The sequence below is a fragment of the Mandrillus leucophaeus genome, unplaced genomic scaffold (genome assembly GCF_000951045.1).
Source record: "Mandrillus leucophaeus isolate KB7577 unplaced genomic scaffold, Mleu.le_1.0 Scaffold249, whole genome shotgun sequence".
Lineage (NCBI taxonomy): Eukaryota > Metazoa > Chordata > Mammalia > Primates > Cercopithecidae > Mandrillus > Mandrillus leucophaeus.
In genome coordinates this window covers 2,770,033-2,791,608 of record NW_012102576.1, presented here as the reverse complement: position 1 = coordinate 2,791,608, position 21,576 = coordinate 2,770,033, and the positions used below count along the sequence as shown (strand labels likewise).

At 43.4% G+C, this 21,576-nt stretch overlaps 1 protein-coding gene across 2 annotated transcripts in view; it reads left to right on the top strand.

The window, feature by feature from the left end:
* The window catches only part of FAM120B (family with sequence similarity 120B), a 96,129-nt gene that overhangs the window by 36,977 nt on the left and 37,576 nt on the right, over positions 1 to 21,576 (top strand). For both annotated transcript variants that reach the window (XM_011983395.1, XM_011983394.1), the window contains 2 exons: positions 6,712 to 6,884; positions 16,712 to 16,804. In XM_011983395.1, coding sequence (XP_011838785.1) covers positions 6,712 to 6,884; positions 16,712 to 16,804 — 266 coding nt within the window. The remainder of the gene's footprint in view (positions 1 to 6,711; positions 6,885 to 16,711; positions 16,805 to 21,576) is intronic.

Genomic DNA, 21,576 nt, shown 5'->3' with positions numbered 1-21,576 from the left:
AGAATGGATCAGTTATGGAAAGCATCTTTTACCAGAACTGCACAAATACTAGTTTTTATTTAAACTCTTGGCTCATGATTAATGTATTCATCTAATAAAGTCCTAAAATAATGGAAGGAAGATGCTGTGGCAGGTTTACCCTGGACCATCTGCGGCGGTGCTCTGCCTCTTTCTCCACCACCCTGGTCCAGGTCCACAGCAGTGGGGAGAGAAAAGAGACAGAAGGATGGCCGTGGTCAGGGCATGTTGCTGCCACAGCCCCAGTGCCTGACATCTAGTTATTGCTTGGTAGACGTCCATGGAGTTTAGCAGGATAGATTCTTGATATTCTGCTGGAATCAACAATCTTATCTTTTCCTCACCACTGAAAGTATATTTTGATGAGTTCTGGAACCAGAAAGAGAAGATAAAGGAGGGTTATTTTAACGGGAAAAAAGGTTGTATTTTCATGAGTAGTATCTTAAAACTTAATGAGAGGTAAGGAAAAACAAAGTTCACCTACAGATTAGCTGAAGCATATCCAAAGAACAGCCTTTCTTTCTGTGAGTTCGTGGTATCTGAAACAGGTCAGGAATGTAGAAGTGTCAGGGTAGAGTTCTACATACAAACAGTTAAGGAAGAGGAGGCGAAGCTTCAGAGTTTATTTTTAGTGGCTCACATCATTGTTTCACAAAACAAATATTTTCCTACAGTTTTGCTATTCCATTTTCATATACATTGAATTCTCTGATGTTGGTATTATTCTCCATCACATGAACCTGTAATTTACCAAGTATGGATCTGAGCACTATAAATGGTTTTTAAATAAATGGAATTGTATTGAGAGAGAAGTTGAGAAAAGCTGTTGTAGGGAGTGTTCCTTATTCTGTTAATCAATCAATTTTAGACTAAAACCTTAAAAGTATTTATCACAGAAACGTAATTAAAATGCATTGACATTTGTTTTTATGTTAAGCAGCATTTTTTAAAGGATAGCCAAAATAATTTTCCAAAAATGTTTTATTATATATGTAATTTTCATCTTATAGTATCTTTCCAAATATAATATGGAAAATGACTATTACATCTCTCTTCATTGTTTGAATTAAAGAGAACATTTGACGATTCGTCCTTGTGTCAAGAGTTAATTTTAAAGGCCACTCTATGTAATGTTTTAATAAATTCCAGAAATTGTGTATTAGAGAGACTACTTCAGAGCTTGTGAAAACATCCTCTGTTGCACTCCAGGAGTGGGAAAGCGTGTGTGTAGCACCGTGGACCACACGTTGGGTTCTCTTCTGGAAGGAACTCCAGAAGCCTGTGCCCTACACGGAGGGCCACGTCTCAGACACACTCTTTTTCACAGCTGTTACTCTAGAAATTGGATTTGAACTTTTACACGGAGGGCCACATCTCAGACACACTCTTTTTCACAGCTGTTACTCTAGAAATTGGATTTGAACCTTTACACGGAGGGCCACGTCTCAGACCTGTCTCTTATACACATCTAGATGTGTATAAGAGACAGCTCTAGAAATTGGATTTGAACTTTTACACGGAGGGCCACGTCTCAAACACACTGGTTTCCACAACTATTACTGAATTTTTATTCCAGGTTATTTCAATGGATGACTCTTTATTTACACTTGCATTAGCGATAATTAAAAAGAGAATATTTTAAATTTAAAATGCTTTTCAGTATCTATGAGGAATATTGCCAAATGATTTTAAACGAAAATGGAAAACAGAGCATCCAATTTCCTGTCACAAGTATATTCACAGAATACAGCATACGATTAAAACCAGTGAGATCAGCCGGGCGGGGTGGGGGTCACGCCTGTAATCCCAGCACTTTGGGAGGCCATGGCAGGTGGGTCACCTGAGGTCAGGAGTTTGAGACCAGCCTGGCCAATATGGTGAAACCCCGTCTCTACTAAAAATACAAAAATTAGCCGGGTGTGGTGGCAGGCACCTGTAATCTCAACTACTCAGGAGGCTGAGGTAGGAGAATTGCTGGAACCCTGGAGGCGGAGGTTGCAGTGAGCTGAGATCACGCCATTGCACTCCGGCCCAGGCGACAACAGCAAGACTCCGTCTCAAAAAAAAAAGCGAGATCCTGCCGATGGGCCCTCCCCTTCCACCTGTCAGGAAAACCTGCAAAAGGTTCTTGTCGCACCATTAGAGCCGGTTTTTCCCGAATGACACCCATACCTGATTTTCGTCGTTCTTCTAAGACAGTTTTAATTAGGGTAATCTCATGAGTGCTGCATTTTCAGTGAGTTTTTCAATATAGTGGCCCATGTTCTTTTTCTTTTTTAAAGGCTTTTTCCTCTGACAGCACGTGTGATTTAATGTCTGCTTTCCTGAATTGTAGAAATAAAAGGAAATCACAAGTATTTTTCAACAAAGTGGAAGTGCAGGAAAAAACGATAAAAATTAGTGAAAAATTAGGAAGGGGAAATAATCAAAATTAACCAGCCAGGGAGCAGAAAAAGAAATCTCATTCCTGGGTGCTATGGTTTGAATGTTTGTAACCCCCGCCCCCCCCCCGCCCCCTGCCAAATTCCTGTGTTGAAAACTTAATCACTAATGTGATGGTATTTGGAGGTGGGCCTTTGGGAGGGAAAGAGGTGATTAGATGCAATTCCTGCCCTTATAAAAGAGGCCCCTTGTTTGGTGTGAAGGTGCCATGTGCTGTCTGTGAACCAGGAAGCAGGGCCTCACCAGAAATTAACCATGCTGGCACCTTGATCTTGGACTTCCAGCCTCCAGAAATTTTCTGCTGTTATAAGCTACCTCATTTATGGTGTTTTGCCGTAGCATCTCAGATGGACCAAGACACTGGTTTGTTTTATTCGGGGAGCTTATATACATGTGTGTAATTCTGTGGGCCTCACCTTTTTTTTTTTTTTTTTTTTTTGAGACAGAGTCTCGCTCTGTTGCCCAGACTGGAGTGCAGTGGCACAATCTCAGCTCACTGCAACCTCTGCGTCCTGAGTAGCTGGGACTACAGGCACATGCCACCACACCCTGATTTTTGTATTTTTAGTAGAAACTGGGGTTTTGCTTTGTTGGCCAGGCTGGTGTCAAATTCCTGGCCTCAAGTGATCCATCCGCTTCTGCCTCCCAAAATGTTGGGGTTACAGGTGTGAGCCACTGCCCAGCGTATGAGCCCCATCTTTATATGTATGCGTGTGGGAGCATGTCTACAGGACATATATATACTACACTTCCTTTATATGTGTGCGTGTGGGAGCCTGTCTACAGGACATATATACTACACTTCCTTTCTATGTGTGCGTGTGGGAGCATGTCTACAGGATGTGTATACTACACTTCCTTTATATGTGTGCGTGTGGGAGCCTGTCTACAGGACGTATATACTACACTTCCTTTCCGTGTGTGCGTGTGGGAGCATGTCTACAGGACGTATATACTACACTTCCTTTCCGAGTGTGCGTGTGGGAGCATGTCTACAGGACGTATATACTACACTTCCTTTCCATGTGTGCGTGTGGGAGCATGTCTACAGGATACTACATTTCATTTCCTTTACAATATATCATGGAAGATGATGTTTCTGATAACGCAGTTCAGCTTCCATTTCCCAAACCCAGCTCGTGAAGGTCCTTGATCTGTGCATGTGTGTCTACCCTTTCCCAGCACACTGCTCTCACTCCTCTTACTCACTTTCCTGACATTCTCCATTCTTTGGGTGGGAGTCTTGGCCCATACCAAAGGCAAGCGTTTGAAATTGCCTTTTCAGTCTCCAGAATTGTAGATTTGTCAATTCTTCATTTTCAAAGTGCTGGTAGCTTTTTTTCTCTTGTAAGTGTCATTGTTTAAGTTACTTTAAGCATATCCTTATTTTAGAAACCTAGGAAAACTAATGCACACATCTAATTGGTAATTTGTCTATCTTGAAGGACCTTTTTAAAGTGGTGTTCAACAATCAGAAAGCTTAGTATTTCTTGGTTATACACATTTGATTTACCAGAATTGCAGAATATCTTAGAAGACTATTTTACAAAATGAAATGAGGGTAAGTCATGCATTTCATGAAAAAAAAGACCACGTATTTGATTCAGTCTGTCATTTGCTATCAAACAGTTGCAGTGGCTTTCTTGTTCACCTCCTCTTACATACATTGTTGAAGGTTTTCATCTGACCCTTGTTGCATACAGGTCAGTCAAGAAAGTCTCAACAAGTCTTGGAGGCTTCTGTGAGTGGTAAAAGGAAGCTGGGGTGTGTGTGTGTGTGTGCACATGCACTTAAGGAAGCTGGGGTGTGTGTGTGCGCGCACATGCACTTAAGAAAGCTGGGGGTGTGTGTGTGTGTGTGTGTGTGTGTGCACATGCACTTAAGAAAGCTGGTGTGTGGGTGTACCTGTGCCTGGCCTTGGTGGGGGCTCTGCTTATGTGGCTGCCAGTGTCTGAAACCACCCCGACCATCGCAGATCAACATAAATCGGTTAAAATCTCAAAAGTGGTTTTTCACCAACTTGTAAAAAATAGTGTGAAGCTTTGTCAAATGTGTTAACAAATTCACATTAGAGTCACAAGGGTTAAATTTTGCATTTACTACTTTTTATAGCCACTTTCACTGTTGAATGCATCAGATGGGAGTGGTGTAATGATGTCATTTTTGCAAGCGTGAAATTAGAATACTTATCCGTATAAGTATAGAGTTTGATGGATTGAGATGGAAATGTATTCTGTTTATATATGAATGAATTTTTTTGCTTATTATAAATAGGCTTTGGAAGTTGCTCATCTAAAGATTCACTTTGCATGTGCGTAGTCAGGGTTTTTTGAGTATTTTTGTTTTTTTTTAAAATTTGAGTTCTGGGATACATGTGCAGAACTTGTAGGATTGTTACAGAGGTATACATGTGCCATAGTGGCTTGCTGCAACTATCAGCCCATCATCTAGGTTTTAAGCCCCTTATGCATTAGGTATTTGTCCTAATGCTCTCCCTCCCCTTGCCCCCGACCCCCCAGCAGGACCCGCTGTGTGTTATTCCCCTCCCTGTGTCCATGTGCTCTCATTGTTCAACTTCCACTTACGAGTGAGAACATGCGGTGTTTGGTTTTCTGTTCTTGTGTGAGTTAGCTGAGAATTAGGGTTTCCAGCTTCATCCGTGTCCCTGCAAAGGACATGAACTCATTCTTTTTTATGGCTGCATAGTATTCTGTGGTGTATATGTGCCACCTTTTGTTTATCCAGTCTATCATTGATGGGCATTTGTTTTGGTTCCAAGTCTTTGTTATTGTGAATAGTGCCGCAGTAAACATATATGTGCATGTGTCTTTATGGTAGAAAGATTTATACCTCTGGGTATATACCTAGTAATGGGATTGCTGGGTCAAATGGTATTTCTGTGTCTAGACTCTTGAGGAATTGCTGCGCTGTATTCCACAGTCCCGAGGCTGCACACGTTGCCTGAGTTGATTATCCTCCTGAAAGTATGTTTCTAAGAAGCAATGACTGACACTTGTGATTGTCTCGGACTCATCTCTGAAGTACTACTGCCATAGGGTTGTTTTGTGTTGGCTAATTATCTTTAGCGTTTTCTTTCTCTTTAGAGAAAAAAAGCTTATCAGGTGGAGGGAATACTTCAGCCATTTTGGAATTCAAGTGAGTTTTGTTGAGTTGTTTCACTTCTGATGGCGGGAAATATACCCCTGAGGGTAATCACTGCCATCGTGGGAAACGTAAGAAAAGAAAGAGAAGAATTTCCTTTTTTAGGTCATTTGACTCTGAAGCCATTTGGTTAGTAGGTTCTGTTTCCTTAGTAAACAAAAGGGACATTTAGATCCCAGCCAGCTTTGAGCTTTTGGCATATATTTTATTGTCAAGTGGCCCTCACAGAAAATCACAGCTGTGGATAGCAAGGGAGGCCATCTCGCCAGTCACAGATGAACAAGTCTGACCTTAGGAACGGCACCTTTCTGTTTGTCAGTGTGGAAGCAGAGCTGCACCTGCATCTGCAACTCTGCGTAAGTCGTCATCATTTGTCATGGCTTAAGTAAATGAGTAAGGGCTTTTTTCTTTTGATTTTAATAATTTAAACGTATATATAAAATATAGAAGTGAAACACTAAAAATTACATTTTAGGAATTTCTGTTTGTTTAATAGTTTTAGGAAAGTGCTTTCCAAAGCCTGGGGTTCACAGATTGCCTGCAAGTCTTCTGGGTTGTGAAAATGCAGACTTCCAGGCACCCATACCTGTCAAATCAAATCAGAGTTTCTGCATATAGATCCCAGGAAAATGCATTTTTAAAAATAATCTCTACAGTTGATTCTTTTCCACATGAAGGGTTGAAAACCATTAATTTAGGAGAGTAAGAGAGCAAACTGAAGGGATAAATGGATGGCGTTTCATCCAAGTGCCCCATCAGAGCTGTGATACTGCAGGGCGGCAGTGCCTTGTTGTATCCTTGAGACAGTGCATTTGAAAGATGCTCTGAAAGCATTCTTAACGGTTGGAAGTGCAGTATCCCTCACAATTTAGTCATTAAAAAAAGAAGGAATGTTTTCGTTGAAACGTACGTATACCAGCCCTTTAGGTTTGGGCGTTTAAAAAAACAGGAATCTGATCATGTTTACTTCCTAGTTCGTTTTACATCAGGAAGGGACGAGATTTGTTTCCTTTCACTGTATTTCTACAAGGAGCATATTATAACTGTGCTGCAAAGAACAATAGTTAATGGACTTTTTTTCCTAACTAGGGGGAACGCCTAGTTTGAAAATATTATGGCTGAATCAAGAGCCAGAAATGCAGGTTCGGCGCTTGGACACACTCCTCGCCTGTTTCAACCTTTCCTCCTCAAGAGAAGAACTGCAGGCTGTCGAAAGCCCGTTTCAAGCTTTGTGCTGCCTCTTGATCTACCTCTTTGTGCAGGTAATGTCCAGCTGCCCGTTCTAGTCGCTGTAGCCTGCGCTTACTTTATGAGGGGGAGTGTGTGGAATATTGCCATGGCTGGTGTCCTGGATCGTCTTTTTCCAGTGTCTGTTCCATGGAACATTATTAGTCCTTTGAGGTGCTCTAAAACTAAAAAGAAGATTGTATGGCAAAATACGTACGAGAAACTCTTGTCACTAATACAATGGAGACTTAGAGATTGTATTAGAGACTTAGGAAATCTTGCAGGTGATGGAAGCTGCTTTGGCCTTGACTAAACTTTCTCCAACTTTGTGGACCATAGTGTACCTCCTCTGTCCTCGTGGCATTGTTTGGGTCGTGGTTCTTGTTTCTGGGTTCTAGTGTAAAGGTGAGAAGGGACCAGCTAGAGACCTAGCTTCTCGTAGCTCTTTGCCTCTGGGCAGATTACTTCAGCTTTTTCCTCTGTCAGTTTCATTCCATCATCTAGCAAATGTTTACTGATTATGTGCCTTCATTTTCTAATCTGAAAAGGAGATAATCATAGTAGCTGCTTCCTAGGGCTGTTGGGACGATATCAGCTGGTGGTGTCATGACCTTCATCATTTATGTCCTCCCATCCAGCTGCGCTAGGCATTGTAGTGCTAGAACCTTCGTTTTAGGCTCACTCAACAAGGTGGACTGTTTCTTTTGCATTAGCTTTATACCTAGTTTATATGTGAAAATCATAAAGGTCAGTTAAAAGATTCACCTTTTTAATAGTTTTCTACATGCACAATATTGCTTGGACACCTTTAGTAAGAGAAAGGCTGAGAACGCTCCCATCTCCCAGCCCCTCTTTCTCTGCATCGCTCCCCCCCACCTCCCTCCCTAGCTCTGTGATTTAAGATGATTTTTGTCCCACTGTGGACAAAGTATCTACTTCTTCAGGCTGTCGAGACATCTCATAAGCTTTCTTCACTCCTTCAAGCCATCGTCCTGGCTTCTGTGACCTCCCTATATGGTGGGTCTCCATTGGCATAGCCATTCGGTGTTCCTGGATTAGAAAATTATATAATTCTTTTTTCAAACCTGAATTTACTTTACAAATTATTGATTGTCTTTAAGAGATGTACTCTTATTGTGGAATTACGTCTCAAGGGAATCTTGGACTGATTTTTTCTTTCTAAATGTCCTCTTGGCTCTGCCCATTCTATAGCTTGCTCTACATTTTGCATTTTGTAAGACATAATATGGCTGAGTAGTGCTTAGAGGTTTTATTGCTGCATTATTGGTTTCACATGCACATGCCATGTAAACCTTAGTTTTTGCATTATCATTTTGAGCAGATTACTTCTTTATTTGCTCAAGACATAGAAGATTATAAATTAATATAGTATGGCAGGACTATTTACAATGTAAATGTAAAAAGAGAGGAGATGAATCCAAGATGGCCGATTAGAAAAGCCACGGTCCATAGCTCTCACAGAGAGGAACAAAAAGGGGCAAGTGAATTCAACACTTTCAACTGAAATGCTCAGATTTTCACATTGGGACTGACTAGGCAAACAACACAACCCACAGAGAACAAAGTAAACCAGGGGTGGAGAGCAGGGCCCCACCTGGGAACAGTATGGAGCCAAAGGAACCCCCACCCCCAGCCAGGGGAAGCCATGAATGATTGTGCGACCCTGCCTGGGAAACCATGCTTCTCCCATGGATCTTTGCAACCTGTGTATCAGATCCCTTCATGAGCCCATGCCACCAGGGCCTAGGGTCCAATACACAGAGCTGTTTGGAGTCTCAGCAGAGCAGCCGCTCAGGCATACACAGAGACCCAAGAGTTTTACATACTCCGGCTCTGGGATCCCTGGCAAGACAAGAAATCTGTCCGTACATATCCCTAGGAAAGGGGCTGAATCCAGGGAGCCAAACGGCATCATTCTGCAGGCTCCGCTTCCATGTCACCTCACAATTTAAGACCCACTGGCTTGGAATCCTAGCCAGCCAATGGCAGTGAATTGGAGTCTGCCTTAGATGGGTCCAAGTTCCCAGGAAGAGGGGAGGCCTCAGTTCAGTCAACTCACCTGCTCCAGCCTGCCAGCTTTGGAGAATACAGGCAGTCCAGACGAGGAAGGGACCCCCACCTCTAGTGCAGCACATCAGCTCTACCAAAAAGCAGCCAGATCCCTGATCCTGTTCTCCTGACTGGGTGAGTCCTCCCAATAGGGGTCTCCAGCCACCTCCTACAGGTGGGTGAGGGCCAGCAACAGGTCAGTAACCGCTAGGACGGCGCTTCCAGAGGAAGGAGCTGGCTGCCATCTTTGCTGTTTCACAATGTTCACTGGCTATACCTCCAGGTATGGGAGAAATGAGGCAACTGGCATCTGGAGTGGACCTCCAGCAAACCGCAACAGCCCTATGGTAGAATGGCCTGTTAAAAGAAAAACAGAAAACAACAACATCAACAAAAAAGACCCCACAAAAACCTCATTCAAAGGTTAGGGATAGGGTTAGAGACCTCAAAGACAAAGGTAGATAAGCCTATAAAGATGAGAAAGAATCAATGCAAAGATCCTGAAAACTGAAAAAGCCAGCGTGCCTTTTCTCCTCCGCGTGACTGCAAACACCTCTCCAGCAAGGACACAGAACTATGCTGAGGCTAAAACGCCTGAATTGACAGAAGTAGGCTTCAGAAGGTGGCTAATAATGACTTCGCCAAGCTAAAGGAGCATGTTGTAATCCAATGCAAAGAAGCTAAGAAATGTGATAAAACTACAGGAGCTGATAGCCATAATAGCCGGTTTAGAGAGGAACATAACCAACTTGATGGAGCTGAAAAACACAACACAAGAACTTCACAGTGCAGCCACAAGTATCAGTAGCAGAATAGACCAAGTGGAGGAAAGAATCTCAGAGCTTGAAGACTGTCTTCCTGAATTAAGATAGGCAGACAAGAATAGAGACAAAAGAATGAAAAGGAATAAACAAAACCTCCAAAAAATATGAGATTATGAAGAGACCAAACTTACAACTGACTGGGTACCTGAAAAAGATGGGAGAATGGAACCAAGTTGGAAAACATACTTTAGGATGTCATTCAGGAGAACTTCCTCAACCTAGCGAGATAGGCCAACTTTCAAATTCAGAAAATACAAAGAACCCCAGTAAGATACTGTATGAGAAGATCAACCACAAGACACATAATCATCAGTTTCTCCAGGTTGAAATGAAAGAAAAAATGTTAAGGGCAGCCAGAGGGAAAGGCCAGGTCACCTACAAAGGGAAACCCATCTGACTAACAGCGGACCTCTCAGCAGAAACTCTACAAGCCAAAAGAGATTGAGGGCCAATACTCAACATTATTAAGAATTTCAAACCCGGAATTTTATATTCAACCAAACTAACTTTATAAGTGAAGGAGAAATAAGATCCTTTTCAGACAAGCAAATGCTTAGGGAATTTGTCACCAACAGGCTTGCCTTGCAAGAACTCTTGAAGGAAGCATTAAATATGGAAAGGCAAAACCATTAACAGCCACTACAAAAACACACTGAAGTATGCGGACCAGTGATACTGTGAAGCAACCACATAAACAAGTCTGCAAAATAACCAACTAGCATCATGATAACAGGATCAAATTCACACATAACAATACTAACCCTAAACGTAAATGGGCTAAATGCCCCAGTTAAAAGGCACAGAATGGCAAGCTGGATAAAAAGCCAAGACTCATCCATATGCTGTCTTCAGGAAACCCATCTCATGTGCAAAGACACACATGGGCTCAAAATAAAGGGTTGGAAGAAAATTTACCAAGCAAATGGAAAACAGAAAAAAGTAGAGACCGCAATCCTAGTTTCTGACAAAACAGACTTTAAACCAACAAAGATAAAAAAAGACAAGAGTATTACATAATGCTAGAGGTTTCAATTTAACAAGAAGAGCTAACTATCATATGTATATATGCACCCAGTACAGGAGCACCCAGATTCACAAAGCAAGTTCTTAGAGACCCACAGAGACTCCCACACAATAATAGTGGGAGACTTTAACACCCCACTGACAAATATTAGACAGATCATCAAGACAGAAAATTAATGAAGACATTCGGGACCTGAACTCAGCTCTGGATCACTTGGACCTGATAGATATCTACAGAACTCTCCACCCAAATTCAGCATAATATACGTTCTTCTCATTGCTGCTCGGCACTTACTGTAAAATGGATCACATAATAGGAAGTAAAACACTTCTCAGCAAATGCAGAAGAGTTGAAATCATAACAGTCTCTTAGACCACAGAGCAGTCAAATTCGAACTCAAGATTAAGAACTTCACTCAAAACCACACAGCTACATGGAAATTGAACAACCTGCTCCTGAGTGACTCTTGGTTAAATAACGAAATTAATGAGAACATAGAGACAACGTACCGGAATCTCTGGGATGCAGCTAAAGCAATGTTAAGAGGGAAATTTATAGCACTAAATGCTAGAAAGATCTCAGGTTAACCACCTGACATCTCTGGTAAAAGAACTAGAGAACCAAGAGCAAAATAAAACCCCAAAGCTAGCAGAACACAAGAAATAACCAAGATCAGAGCTGAAGTGAAGGAGATAGAGACACAAAAAACCCTTTAAAAAAAATCATCAAATCCAGGAGTTGTTTTTTTGAAAAAAATTAATAGACCACTAGCTACCCTAGTAAAGAAGAGAGAAGAATCAAATAAAAACAATCAGAAATGATAAGCGGGTTATCACCACTCACCTCACAGAAATATAAGTAACCATCAGAGAATACGATGAGCACCTCTATGCACATAAACTAGAAAATCTAGATGAAATTGATAAATTCTTATACACATATACCTTCCCAGGACTGAACCAGGAAGAAATTGAATCCTTGAATAGACCAATAATGAGTTCTGAAATTAAGGCTATAATAAATAGTTTACCGATCAAACAAACAAAATCCAGAACCAGACGGATTCACAGCTGAATTCTACCAGAGGTACAAAGAAGAGCTGGCACTGTTTCTGCTGAAACTATTCCAAAATATTGAAAAGGAAGGACACCTTTCTAACTTGTTCTATGAGGCCAGTGTCATCTTGATACCAAAACCTGATAGACAGAACAAAAAGAGAAAACTTCAGGCCGATATCCTTGATGAACATTGATGCAAAAATCCTCACTAAAATACTGGCAAACCAAATCCAGCAGCAGATCAAAAAGCTTATCCACCATGATGTAGTTGACTTTATCCCTGGGAACCAACTTCAGCAAAGTCTCAGGATATAAAATTTAGTATTCCTATACACCAACAACAGGAGAGAGAATCACAAATAAACTCCCATTCACAATTGCTACAAAAAGAATAAAATACCTGGTAATACAGCTAACAAGGGAAGTGAAGGACCTCTTCAAGGAGAACTAAAAACTACTGCTCAAAGAAATCAGAGAGGACACAAACAAATGGAGAACCATTCCATGCTCATGGATAGGAAGAATCAATATTGTGAAAATGGCCGTATGACCCAAAGTAATTTATAGATTCAATGCTGTTCCCATTAAACTACCATTGACATTCCTCACAGAATTAGAAAAAAACTATTTTAAAATGCATACAGAACCCAAAAGAGCCTGAATAGCCAAGACAAGCCTAACCAAAAAGGGCAAAGCTGGAGGCATCACGCTACCTGACTTCAAACTATACTACAAGACTGCCATAACCAAAACAGCATGGTACTCATACAAGAACAGAAACATAGACCAATGGAACAGAATAGAGAACTCAGAAATAAGATGACACATCTACAACCATCTGATCTTTTACCAACTTGACAAAAATAATCTATAGGGAAAGGACTCACTGTTTAATTAACAGTGCTGGGATAACTGACTGAGCCACATACAGAAAATTGAAACTGGATCCCTTCATTACACTATCTACAAAAATTAACTCAAGATGGATTAAAGACTTAAATGTAAACCCAAAAGTATAAAAACCCTAGAAGAAAATCTAGGCAATGCCATTCAGAACACAGGCATGGGTAAAAACTTCATGATGAAAACACCAAAAGCAATTGCAGCAAAAGCAAAAACTGACAAATGGGATCTAATTAAAGAGCCTCTGCACAGCAAAATAAACTATCATCAGAGTAAACAACCTACAGAATAGGAGAAAATTTTTACTATCTATTCATCTGACAGAGATCTAATATCCAGTCTACAAGGAACTTAAACAAATTTACAGGAAAAAAAAAGCAAACAATCCCATTAAAAAGTAGGCAAAAGACATGAACAGACACTTCTCAAAAGAGGACATGTGGCTGGGCACGGTGGCTCACACCTGTAATCCCAGCACTTTGGGAGGCTGAGGCAGGCAGATCACGAGGTCAGGAGATTGAGACCATCCTGGCTAACACAGTGAAACCCCATCTCAAAAAAAGAAAAAAAAAAAATTAGCCGGGCGTGGTGGCAGGCGCCTGTAATCCCAACTACTCCGGAGGCTGAGGCAGAAGCAGTGGCAGGAACCTGGAAGGCGGAGCTTGCAGTGAGTGGAGATCATGACACTGCACTCTAGCCTGGGCAATAGAGCGAGACTCTATCTCAAAAAAAAAAAAAAAAAAAAGGGGGGGGATATATATGCAGCCAACAAACATATGAAGAAAAGTTCAACATCATTGATCATTAGAGAAATGCAAATCAAAACCACAATGAGATACTGTCATGCCAATCAGAATAGCTGTTATTAAAAAGTCAAAAACAAATGCTGGCGAGGTTGCAGAGAAACAAGAACACTTTTACACTGTTGGCGGGAGTGTAAATTAGTACAACAATTGTGAAAGACAGTGTGGTGATTCCTCAAAGACCTAGAGGCAGAAATACTATTTGACCCAGCAATCCCATCATTGAATCTACCCAAAGGAATAGAAATCATTCTATTATAAAGATACCTACATGCATATGTTCACTACAGCACTATTCACAATAGCAAAGACATGGAATCAACCTAAATGCTTATCAGTGATAGACTGAGTAAAGAAAATGTGGTATATATACATCATGGAATACTATGCAGCCATAAAAAGGAACTGGATCATGTCTTTTGCAGGGACATGGATGGAGTTGGAGGCCATTATCCTCAGCAAACGAACACGGGAACAGAAAACCAAATACTGCATGTTCTCACTTATAAGGCGGAGCTGAATGATGAGAACACAGGGTCACATGGCAGGGAAGGACACACACTGGGGACTGTGGGGGGTGGGGGAGGGGGAAGGAGAGCATCAGGAAGAATCGCTAATGGATGCTGGGCTTAATACCTAGGTGATGAGATGATCTGTGCAGCCACCCCTCATGGCACATGTTTACCTGTGTAACAAGCCTACACATCCTGCACATGTACCCCCAAACTTAAACATTGGAGGAAAAAAAAGTAAAAAGATATTTCTTTTGATATTATATATAACATGCATGCACTGTTGGTTAGTATTCCTGTTGTCTGATAATCTGCAGGTGTCTGTGGTTAACATTGCATCGCAGTGGGACTTGAGAAGTGGTGGTAGCCAGTAAGCTGACTTTTCTCACCCGTAAAAATACATGTGTTTTATTGTTGATAACCATGTGTGTACACAACAATGGGGAGGCCAGGGTGGGCACTCCAGGAGGGACATGCTGCCTGCTGTTCCGTATTGACAATGCTGATCCTGTGTGTGGCCATGCAGCGCAGTTCTGCCTTCTCATTACTGCGCAGGTGGCTGTCAGTTCTTTAAATTCACTTCAAGCAGAAAAAGCCCAGGACCCCAGAACAGGAACATCACATCCCTATTTGTATAAACCTGAAGCAAGACAAGCATCGGGAGGAAAATTTCCACTTTACCTTTTTTCTATTAACAAAGACTCTTAAATAAAATCTCTTTAGTGCAAGTTGGCATGAGCAGACTTGGTAACTTGTCTTTAAAGGAGATGTTTAAATCAGAACTTTCTAAAACTGGAAAACAACAGATTGACAAATCAATTTGGCATTCACTAGATGAAGAAGGTGCTGTATTATTCACAGGGATAATAACTCAGAATGAATAAGGCTAAAAAGATACATTTATAAAAATATTACAGTTTTATATATTAAGCCTAAATTGGATGTTTTGATGTGTAATATGGGATAAAATCGCATACTGTTCAGTGCCTGAAAATGACAGAGAAACTAAATACAGTTGTGTCTTGGTATATGTGGGGGATTGGTCCCAAGACCCCCAAGGATGCCAAAATCCATGCATGCTCAAGTCCTGCAGTCAGCCTGCGGAGCCCACGTATTTGAAAAGTTGGCCCTTTATATTCGGGTTTTACATCCCGTGAACACTGTATTTTTCCATCTGCATTTGGTTGGAAAAAAATCCACATATAAGTGAACCCATACAATTCAAACCTGTATTGTCAGGAGTCAGCTGTACTCTCATTTGGTCTGACCTCCCAGTTAACAACAGCCACAAATGATTTTATTAAAGACTCATCTGAGAATATCCTCTGGAAAGGTAAGTTTACATCATAGAAATGCACATATTTTCTATTCCTTTTATTCCAAGGTAACAGCTACTTGGAATAAAAGTGGACTAGGATAGTGACACGGTGAGTAAAAGCTTCAGCAGGTCCACGCGGCAGTCAGCACCCCCACCCCGGGGGAAGCAAATGCCACCATCCTCCCGGGGAGCACAGGAGTCTTTCTGATTTACGGTGGGGTCGTTCTTATTGCAAATAGGCATGTTAGCCGTTTTTAATATCCAAGAAGAGTCAGTGAAGTTGTTATTGATGGGTTTGCTGTTGGCTTTCCTGTTTCTGTTTCCGTAAGCCTTTACTTGCCACAGGAGGTGCTCTTCTGTGAGAAGCAGCTCTTGTGGTCTTAGGACGGTGTGGAGTCGTTCAGTCAGCGGGCATGTTCTGCCTTTTTGTGGGTGGCAGAACTTGGTGGCTGGGAGGGGACTGTCTCGACCCCCTCGCCGAGTGGGTCAGGGGATGGGATGTGGCAAAAGCACTGTCTGCTGTTGTTGGAGCCTGGACCGTTCAGATCTTCCTCGCTCTTCACGCTCTCTCCTCATCTCCGGCATCTACTCCACACCCAGGATGCTCAGCCTGCCCTTTGCTGTCTCTTGTTACTCTGTCCCTCTTTCCTCTTCTCACTTTTGTTGTGTCTTTTGATTCCACAGAGTATTAGTAGGGTCTCATATTGTGGGTTCTGATTTACTCTCAACTAGGATTTGAGGACACAGGTTTTCTGTGGGTTGCTGAAAGTGTATGATGACCCCAGCTCAGCCCAGCTGTGGGTACTCGTGCTCTGAAAACCCCTAAACTGTTTGCTCTGTGCAGTTTGTGCCGAACATGATCACCTGTCTGGCCCTAAGACCTGGTCTTGGTTGGCACCTCATGATTATTCCCAGATGTTCTGGAGAGTTCTACCTCATTAGAGTCTAACCGGACTAGAAATTCAGGCTCCTCTTCCAGCTGGGCTGTGAGTTGTGGGCACAACTGGGGACACCATAGAGAGAGCTTCACAGCCAGGAGCCAAGGATGGTGTGGAGAGGTTGTGCTCTTTCCACTACACACTGTTCGCTGCCTGAGGTCTGATGCACCATGTGCGTGCCTGCGCATGCGCCTGTTTGTGCACCTGTGCGTGCACATGCGTGCCCGTGTGTGTGCATGCCTGTGCACCTCTGTGTGCTTGTGTGCACATGTATGTGCCTGTGCGTGTGCCTGTACGTGCATGTGTGTGCGTGTTTGCACCTATACACACACTCATAGTAACTGAGATCAATTTGTAAGAAATGTTTAATTTTTCCTGTAGCCTAACACTGGCCTTTCTCTGTCCTTTTCAGGTGGACACTCTTTGCCTGGAGGATTTGCATGCGTTTATTGCGCAGGCCTTGTGCCTCCAAGGAAAATCCACCTCGCAGCTTGTAAATCTACAGGTACAGACATGACCGATTAGTTGTCACTGCCCGGAAGACAGCTGTGCAGTCCAGCCTTCTCTTCCCCGTTGTAGTTGAAGTTTCACGGAAAAGATCAGGAAGGCATTTTAGGATCTTTTCGTGATGCAGTAGTTTGTCTCTTTAAGGGCTCTGGGATGAGCAGCCAGATGAGGTACTAACAGGCGCTGCCTCAATTCCAGTTTTGTGAAACTTGTTCTCAGTACTGCCTTGATAGTCTCATGATTGAAGAAAGCACTTATTAAACATAGTGTTTGGTTTGGTTTTTCGAGACGGAGTCTCCCCTGTCTCCCAGACTAGAGTGCAGTGGCGTGAACTCAGCTCATGCAACCCCAGCCTCCTGAGTAGCTGGGATTACAGGCAGGCACCACCACACCCGGCTAATTTTTGTTTTTGTATTTTCAGTAGAAACGGGGTTTCACCATGTTGGCCAGACTGGTCTAGAACTCCTGACCTTCAGTGATGCGCCTGCATCAGTCTCCCACAGTGCTGAGATTAAAATTGTGAGCTACTGTGCCCAGCCAAAACATACTTTTTTTAAAATGTGATTTTGTGGGGTTTGTTGTTGTTGTTGTTTTTGAGATGGAGTCTTGCTCTGTTGCCCAGGCTGGAGTGCAATGGTGCAGTCTCGGCTCACTGCAACCTCTGCCTCCTGGGTTCAAGCAATTCTCCTGCGTCAGCCTCCCAAGTAGCTGAGATTACAGGCGCCCGCCACCACACCCAGCTAATTTTTGTATTTTTAGTAGAGATGGGGTTTCACCCTGTTGGCCAGGCTGGTCTGGAACTCCTGACTAAAAAATGTATTTTGCTGGGATCTCTATTATGTGAGTTAAAGCATCCGTCTTTTAACTCGTGGGTTTAATAGTCTGTAAATCTTCATCAACTCCATGTGCTGCGTGTGCGTTTTAAACTTTTGAACTTTAATAATTTAAGTTGTAAAAATCCCAGGAATAATTTGGAAGATCACTTAAAATGAGTCAACTTGACCATTTCCTACAGATTTACAGCGCCCTCTCAGCCCTGGGACCCCGCCTCCACACCTGCCTGGGGAGTTTGTTGCATGAACCGTCCCTCCAGCTCCCTGTCTTCTCTACCTCCTCTCTCTAACTTCATTATTTTCACTGGCTATGGTCGCTTGCTGAAAAACTCAGGTGTCTCTCATTTGGGGGAAAAAAATTCTCCTACAGCAAGGTTTCTATTCCCTCTGTTTCCCTATTCCCTCTGTTTCCCTTCTCTGGCAGGCTCTGGGACGTGGCTGCATGCTGGTGATTTGTGCTGCATTTCCTCTTGTTCAGTCACTGAGAGAGATGCCTGCCCCTTCCATTGCATGAAGTCAATGAAGCAAAGGCTGAAAAATGCCCACTTCCATATCCAGGGGCCCTGAGTCTCCTCCACCTTCTCCGACCTCTCCTCCTTTGAGCCTGTGATGTCCCTTTCATTTATCTTTGTTCAGCAGCGCCTTTCACACCGTGGGTCTTGTTCTGAATCCACATGCCAAGTCACTATCCCAGAGAGTCCTGGCCAGGTTGGTCTGCAGTGTGTTCTGAGAGGGGCTCGTGGGCGAGAAACCAGAGTGTCCCACTTAGGGTTTTCAGTTTCCCTCCTCTCCTAGACTAACACCCTTTGAGAAAAGGGGCAGTGTTCTTGCTCCTCTTTATTTTCCAGTACCCAGCATCCTGCCAACATTGATTAACTTGATTAAATTAATACCTGCAATTTAAAAGTATGCATGAGCATTTGCTGAGACAGGCAGAGTCTCTCTGGTTGTGCAATACAAAGCAGGTGTCCAGACAAAGCCCCATCTTTGCAGAACTCCCCTGACACCTCTCTGGGGTTCCCTACAATTCTAGTCTCAAGAGCTCATGGGGGCACTTGGGACATGGTTGCCTGGGGGCCCTTCTGAGGCTGGTGCTGCTGAAACACAGATACTGGCATGCCTGTCCTTCCTCCCCACAATCATCCTCTTCAGATAACTGGTGGCGTTTTCATTTCTCACCTCTGTTACCTGGAAATGTTATGAGCTTGTAGATTACAATGGTGAGACCTACAGTTGGTGAAGCTAAAAACCCTTTCGTACATATGCATGTAGATGATCATGGAATGATTTTCTGATGCGCTGGATTGGCTCCTGGGTTGAAAAGCAAAGCTAGGGCTCTGGAGTTTACAACATCAGAACGAGGGGAGGAGAGGATGGGGCAGAGTGCGGAAAAGGAGGGAGGAGAGGGTGTGGTGTGCCTGGGCACGTACTCCTGAAACCCCCAGTCAGGCTGAGCCCTAGGCCATTTCCTCTCTCCTGCAGCCCCCTCCTGGCACTTTACCCTTGTGGAATTGAATACGTATTTGTGTGTGTGTGAAGCTGGTCAGACTTTGAGCCCACTTGGATTTTCTGAGACCAAAATGTCATAAACCAAGGCGAATGCGAGGTTTATGTCTGAACCCGGAGGACGAGGATTCATGCCGGCTGTGGGAATTTCTCAAGATGGTGGGCAGAAAAGAGTCTAGGTTCATCTGCTGCTTGGTCTGCAGGGTTCCTTCCTGCCTTAGTAGGGATGACATCTGTGGTCTATGTCGTGCATTCTTGGCTGTTGGAAACAAAGTTGTGTCTTGGACTTCACCCTTTGGTTTTGGCCCTTATTCTCAAATAATGTCCACCTGAAGAAAGAGGTTGTAGGCAGTGCTTTTGATGATAGCAGATACTGAACCATGAAACCATGGAGGAGAGAATTACCAAGGAAAAAGGTCCAGATGTTTTCTGTTCATGAACTGGATATGTCCTTCTGAGGGAATTCAAATCAAAGAGTTGGCAAAACTGGGCGGTGGCAGTGGCAGAGCGGCTTGAGCACAGGGCCTCTGACACCACCCCCCGCAAGGCTGCCTGGAGCAGGGCTCTGTTGGAATCATGGAAGGAACACACACCCTTTTTGAGCCTATCAGAATTGCAAAGCCTGGCCAGTTGGTGCAAGTGTTTATCCGCCTGCCATCACCATCGGGTGGGGTGGTCTGTAACAGACTCAGCAGGTGTTGGTAAAAGGACCCTTGACCGGAAACACAAAGGGGACAGAGCAGGAGCTCCTCACGATTATAACAGCAGTGAGCTGCTTCTTGTTCTCAGTAGGAGAATGCTTGGAGCCTAAGTCTTGTATGGAAAAATAGATAAATAAGCAAAGTGTAGACTCAGTGGCATTCTGTCATTTAGTGGCATGTTGCACATCCAGACTCTGCGGCTGTTGGGAGGTGGCACTAACTCGCTGTTCTTGGGAGTTAGATTCTGCTGCCTGAAAGATGAAAGGGGAGCAAAGACCTCCCCAGTTATCCTTGTGAGACGAGAGCTTGGTGTGTGGGGAGCTGAGAGCTGGGAATCATGGGTGGTGAAAGCTGTTAGGTTCCGGCCAATTGCCTTGGCAGAGCCTCGCTGGCTCCTGGGAAAGAGTAGGAATCTCTCCATTGCATCGGGGAACGGGGGATGGCCGGGAAGGGGAATGGTAAGTGGGGAGGGGCAGGCAGCTGAGTCTACTTGGCTGGACCTGTGCTCTGAGGGGCAGGTGCCAGGGGCATGAGGGAGAGTGGCGTGTGGACGCACCTGAATGGGGTGCCCCTGGTGGCCCACACCTGTCAGGGGCCAGTGTCACCCACAGGAGGGGAAGCGTCACTTGGGAGGTGGGGGGTGGAATTGAGAGAGCTCAGGGCCCGCATGGTCTCTGGTGTGGGGTGAGTGGGAGTTGAGCAGAGCCAGCCACAAGGCTTAGAGGGCGAAAGACTAGGTGAATGCAGCTGTTGAGAAGAACACGTGACAGTTTCCAACAAATGAGTACTTTGTCGGCATGAGTACACAAAATGAGCAGTGTTGTGGGCCTTGATCTTCCCTTAGTCCTGTTGATTATGGCCTCAGGTCAGGACACACATACTCACCACCCTGCCCAGCCTCAGATAAGCTCACGTTATTTTTTAGATTTTTTTTTCTCCTTCTTGTTGCCATATTCATATTCAGGACTTTGATGAGAGAAGAATGAGGCAGAAGATGCTCATTGCAGCTGAGCCCACACTGCTTTGATCCTTTTCTTCTCACCAGAAACAGTTCATTAACCTAGAATAAGTCACTTTTAAGCTTGTTTTAAATTGTGACAATTCTGATTTATACAAATTTTTATTTTTAGGTTATAGAGAAGCTATAAAACTCACCAGTAGAAGTTGAAAATAAAATAATTCTATGCCATTGAATCTCCAAATGATATTTTTATTTTGCTACAAATTAATGAAACTTTAAATGATAATGATACTCTCGCTTTATCAAAAACTTCAACCAGGGATTACCAGACTATCATCCATAGGCCACATTCCGCCACCAGCATGTAGTGAGTCCTGTGAGCTAAGAATGGTGTTTGTTTCTAAATGGTTAGGAAAAAATCAAAAGAATCTTATTCCATGATGTGAAAATTACATGAAACGCACATTTCCGTGTCCAAAATGGTTGTCTTGGCACATAGCCATGCTCAGTCATTTACAGCTACCTTTGCCCTGCAACAGCAGAGTTGAACGGCTGCGAGGGACATCATATGGCCCCCAAAGCCAAAAGTGTTTCCATCCGGCTCTTTCCAGAAGAGCGTGCTGACCCTTGGCTGGAGCCAGCAGGTCAGTCTGCGGGGAGAGGTGGGATGGGGAGCCCCATGCTTTTGTCTCCGTGCTCCTCCTGCAGCCAGGTCTGCACGCACACACAGTGACAGTGATAACCCCACGCATGAATGTGGCAGGTTTTA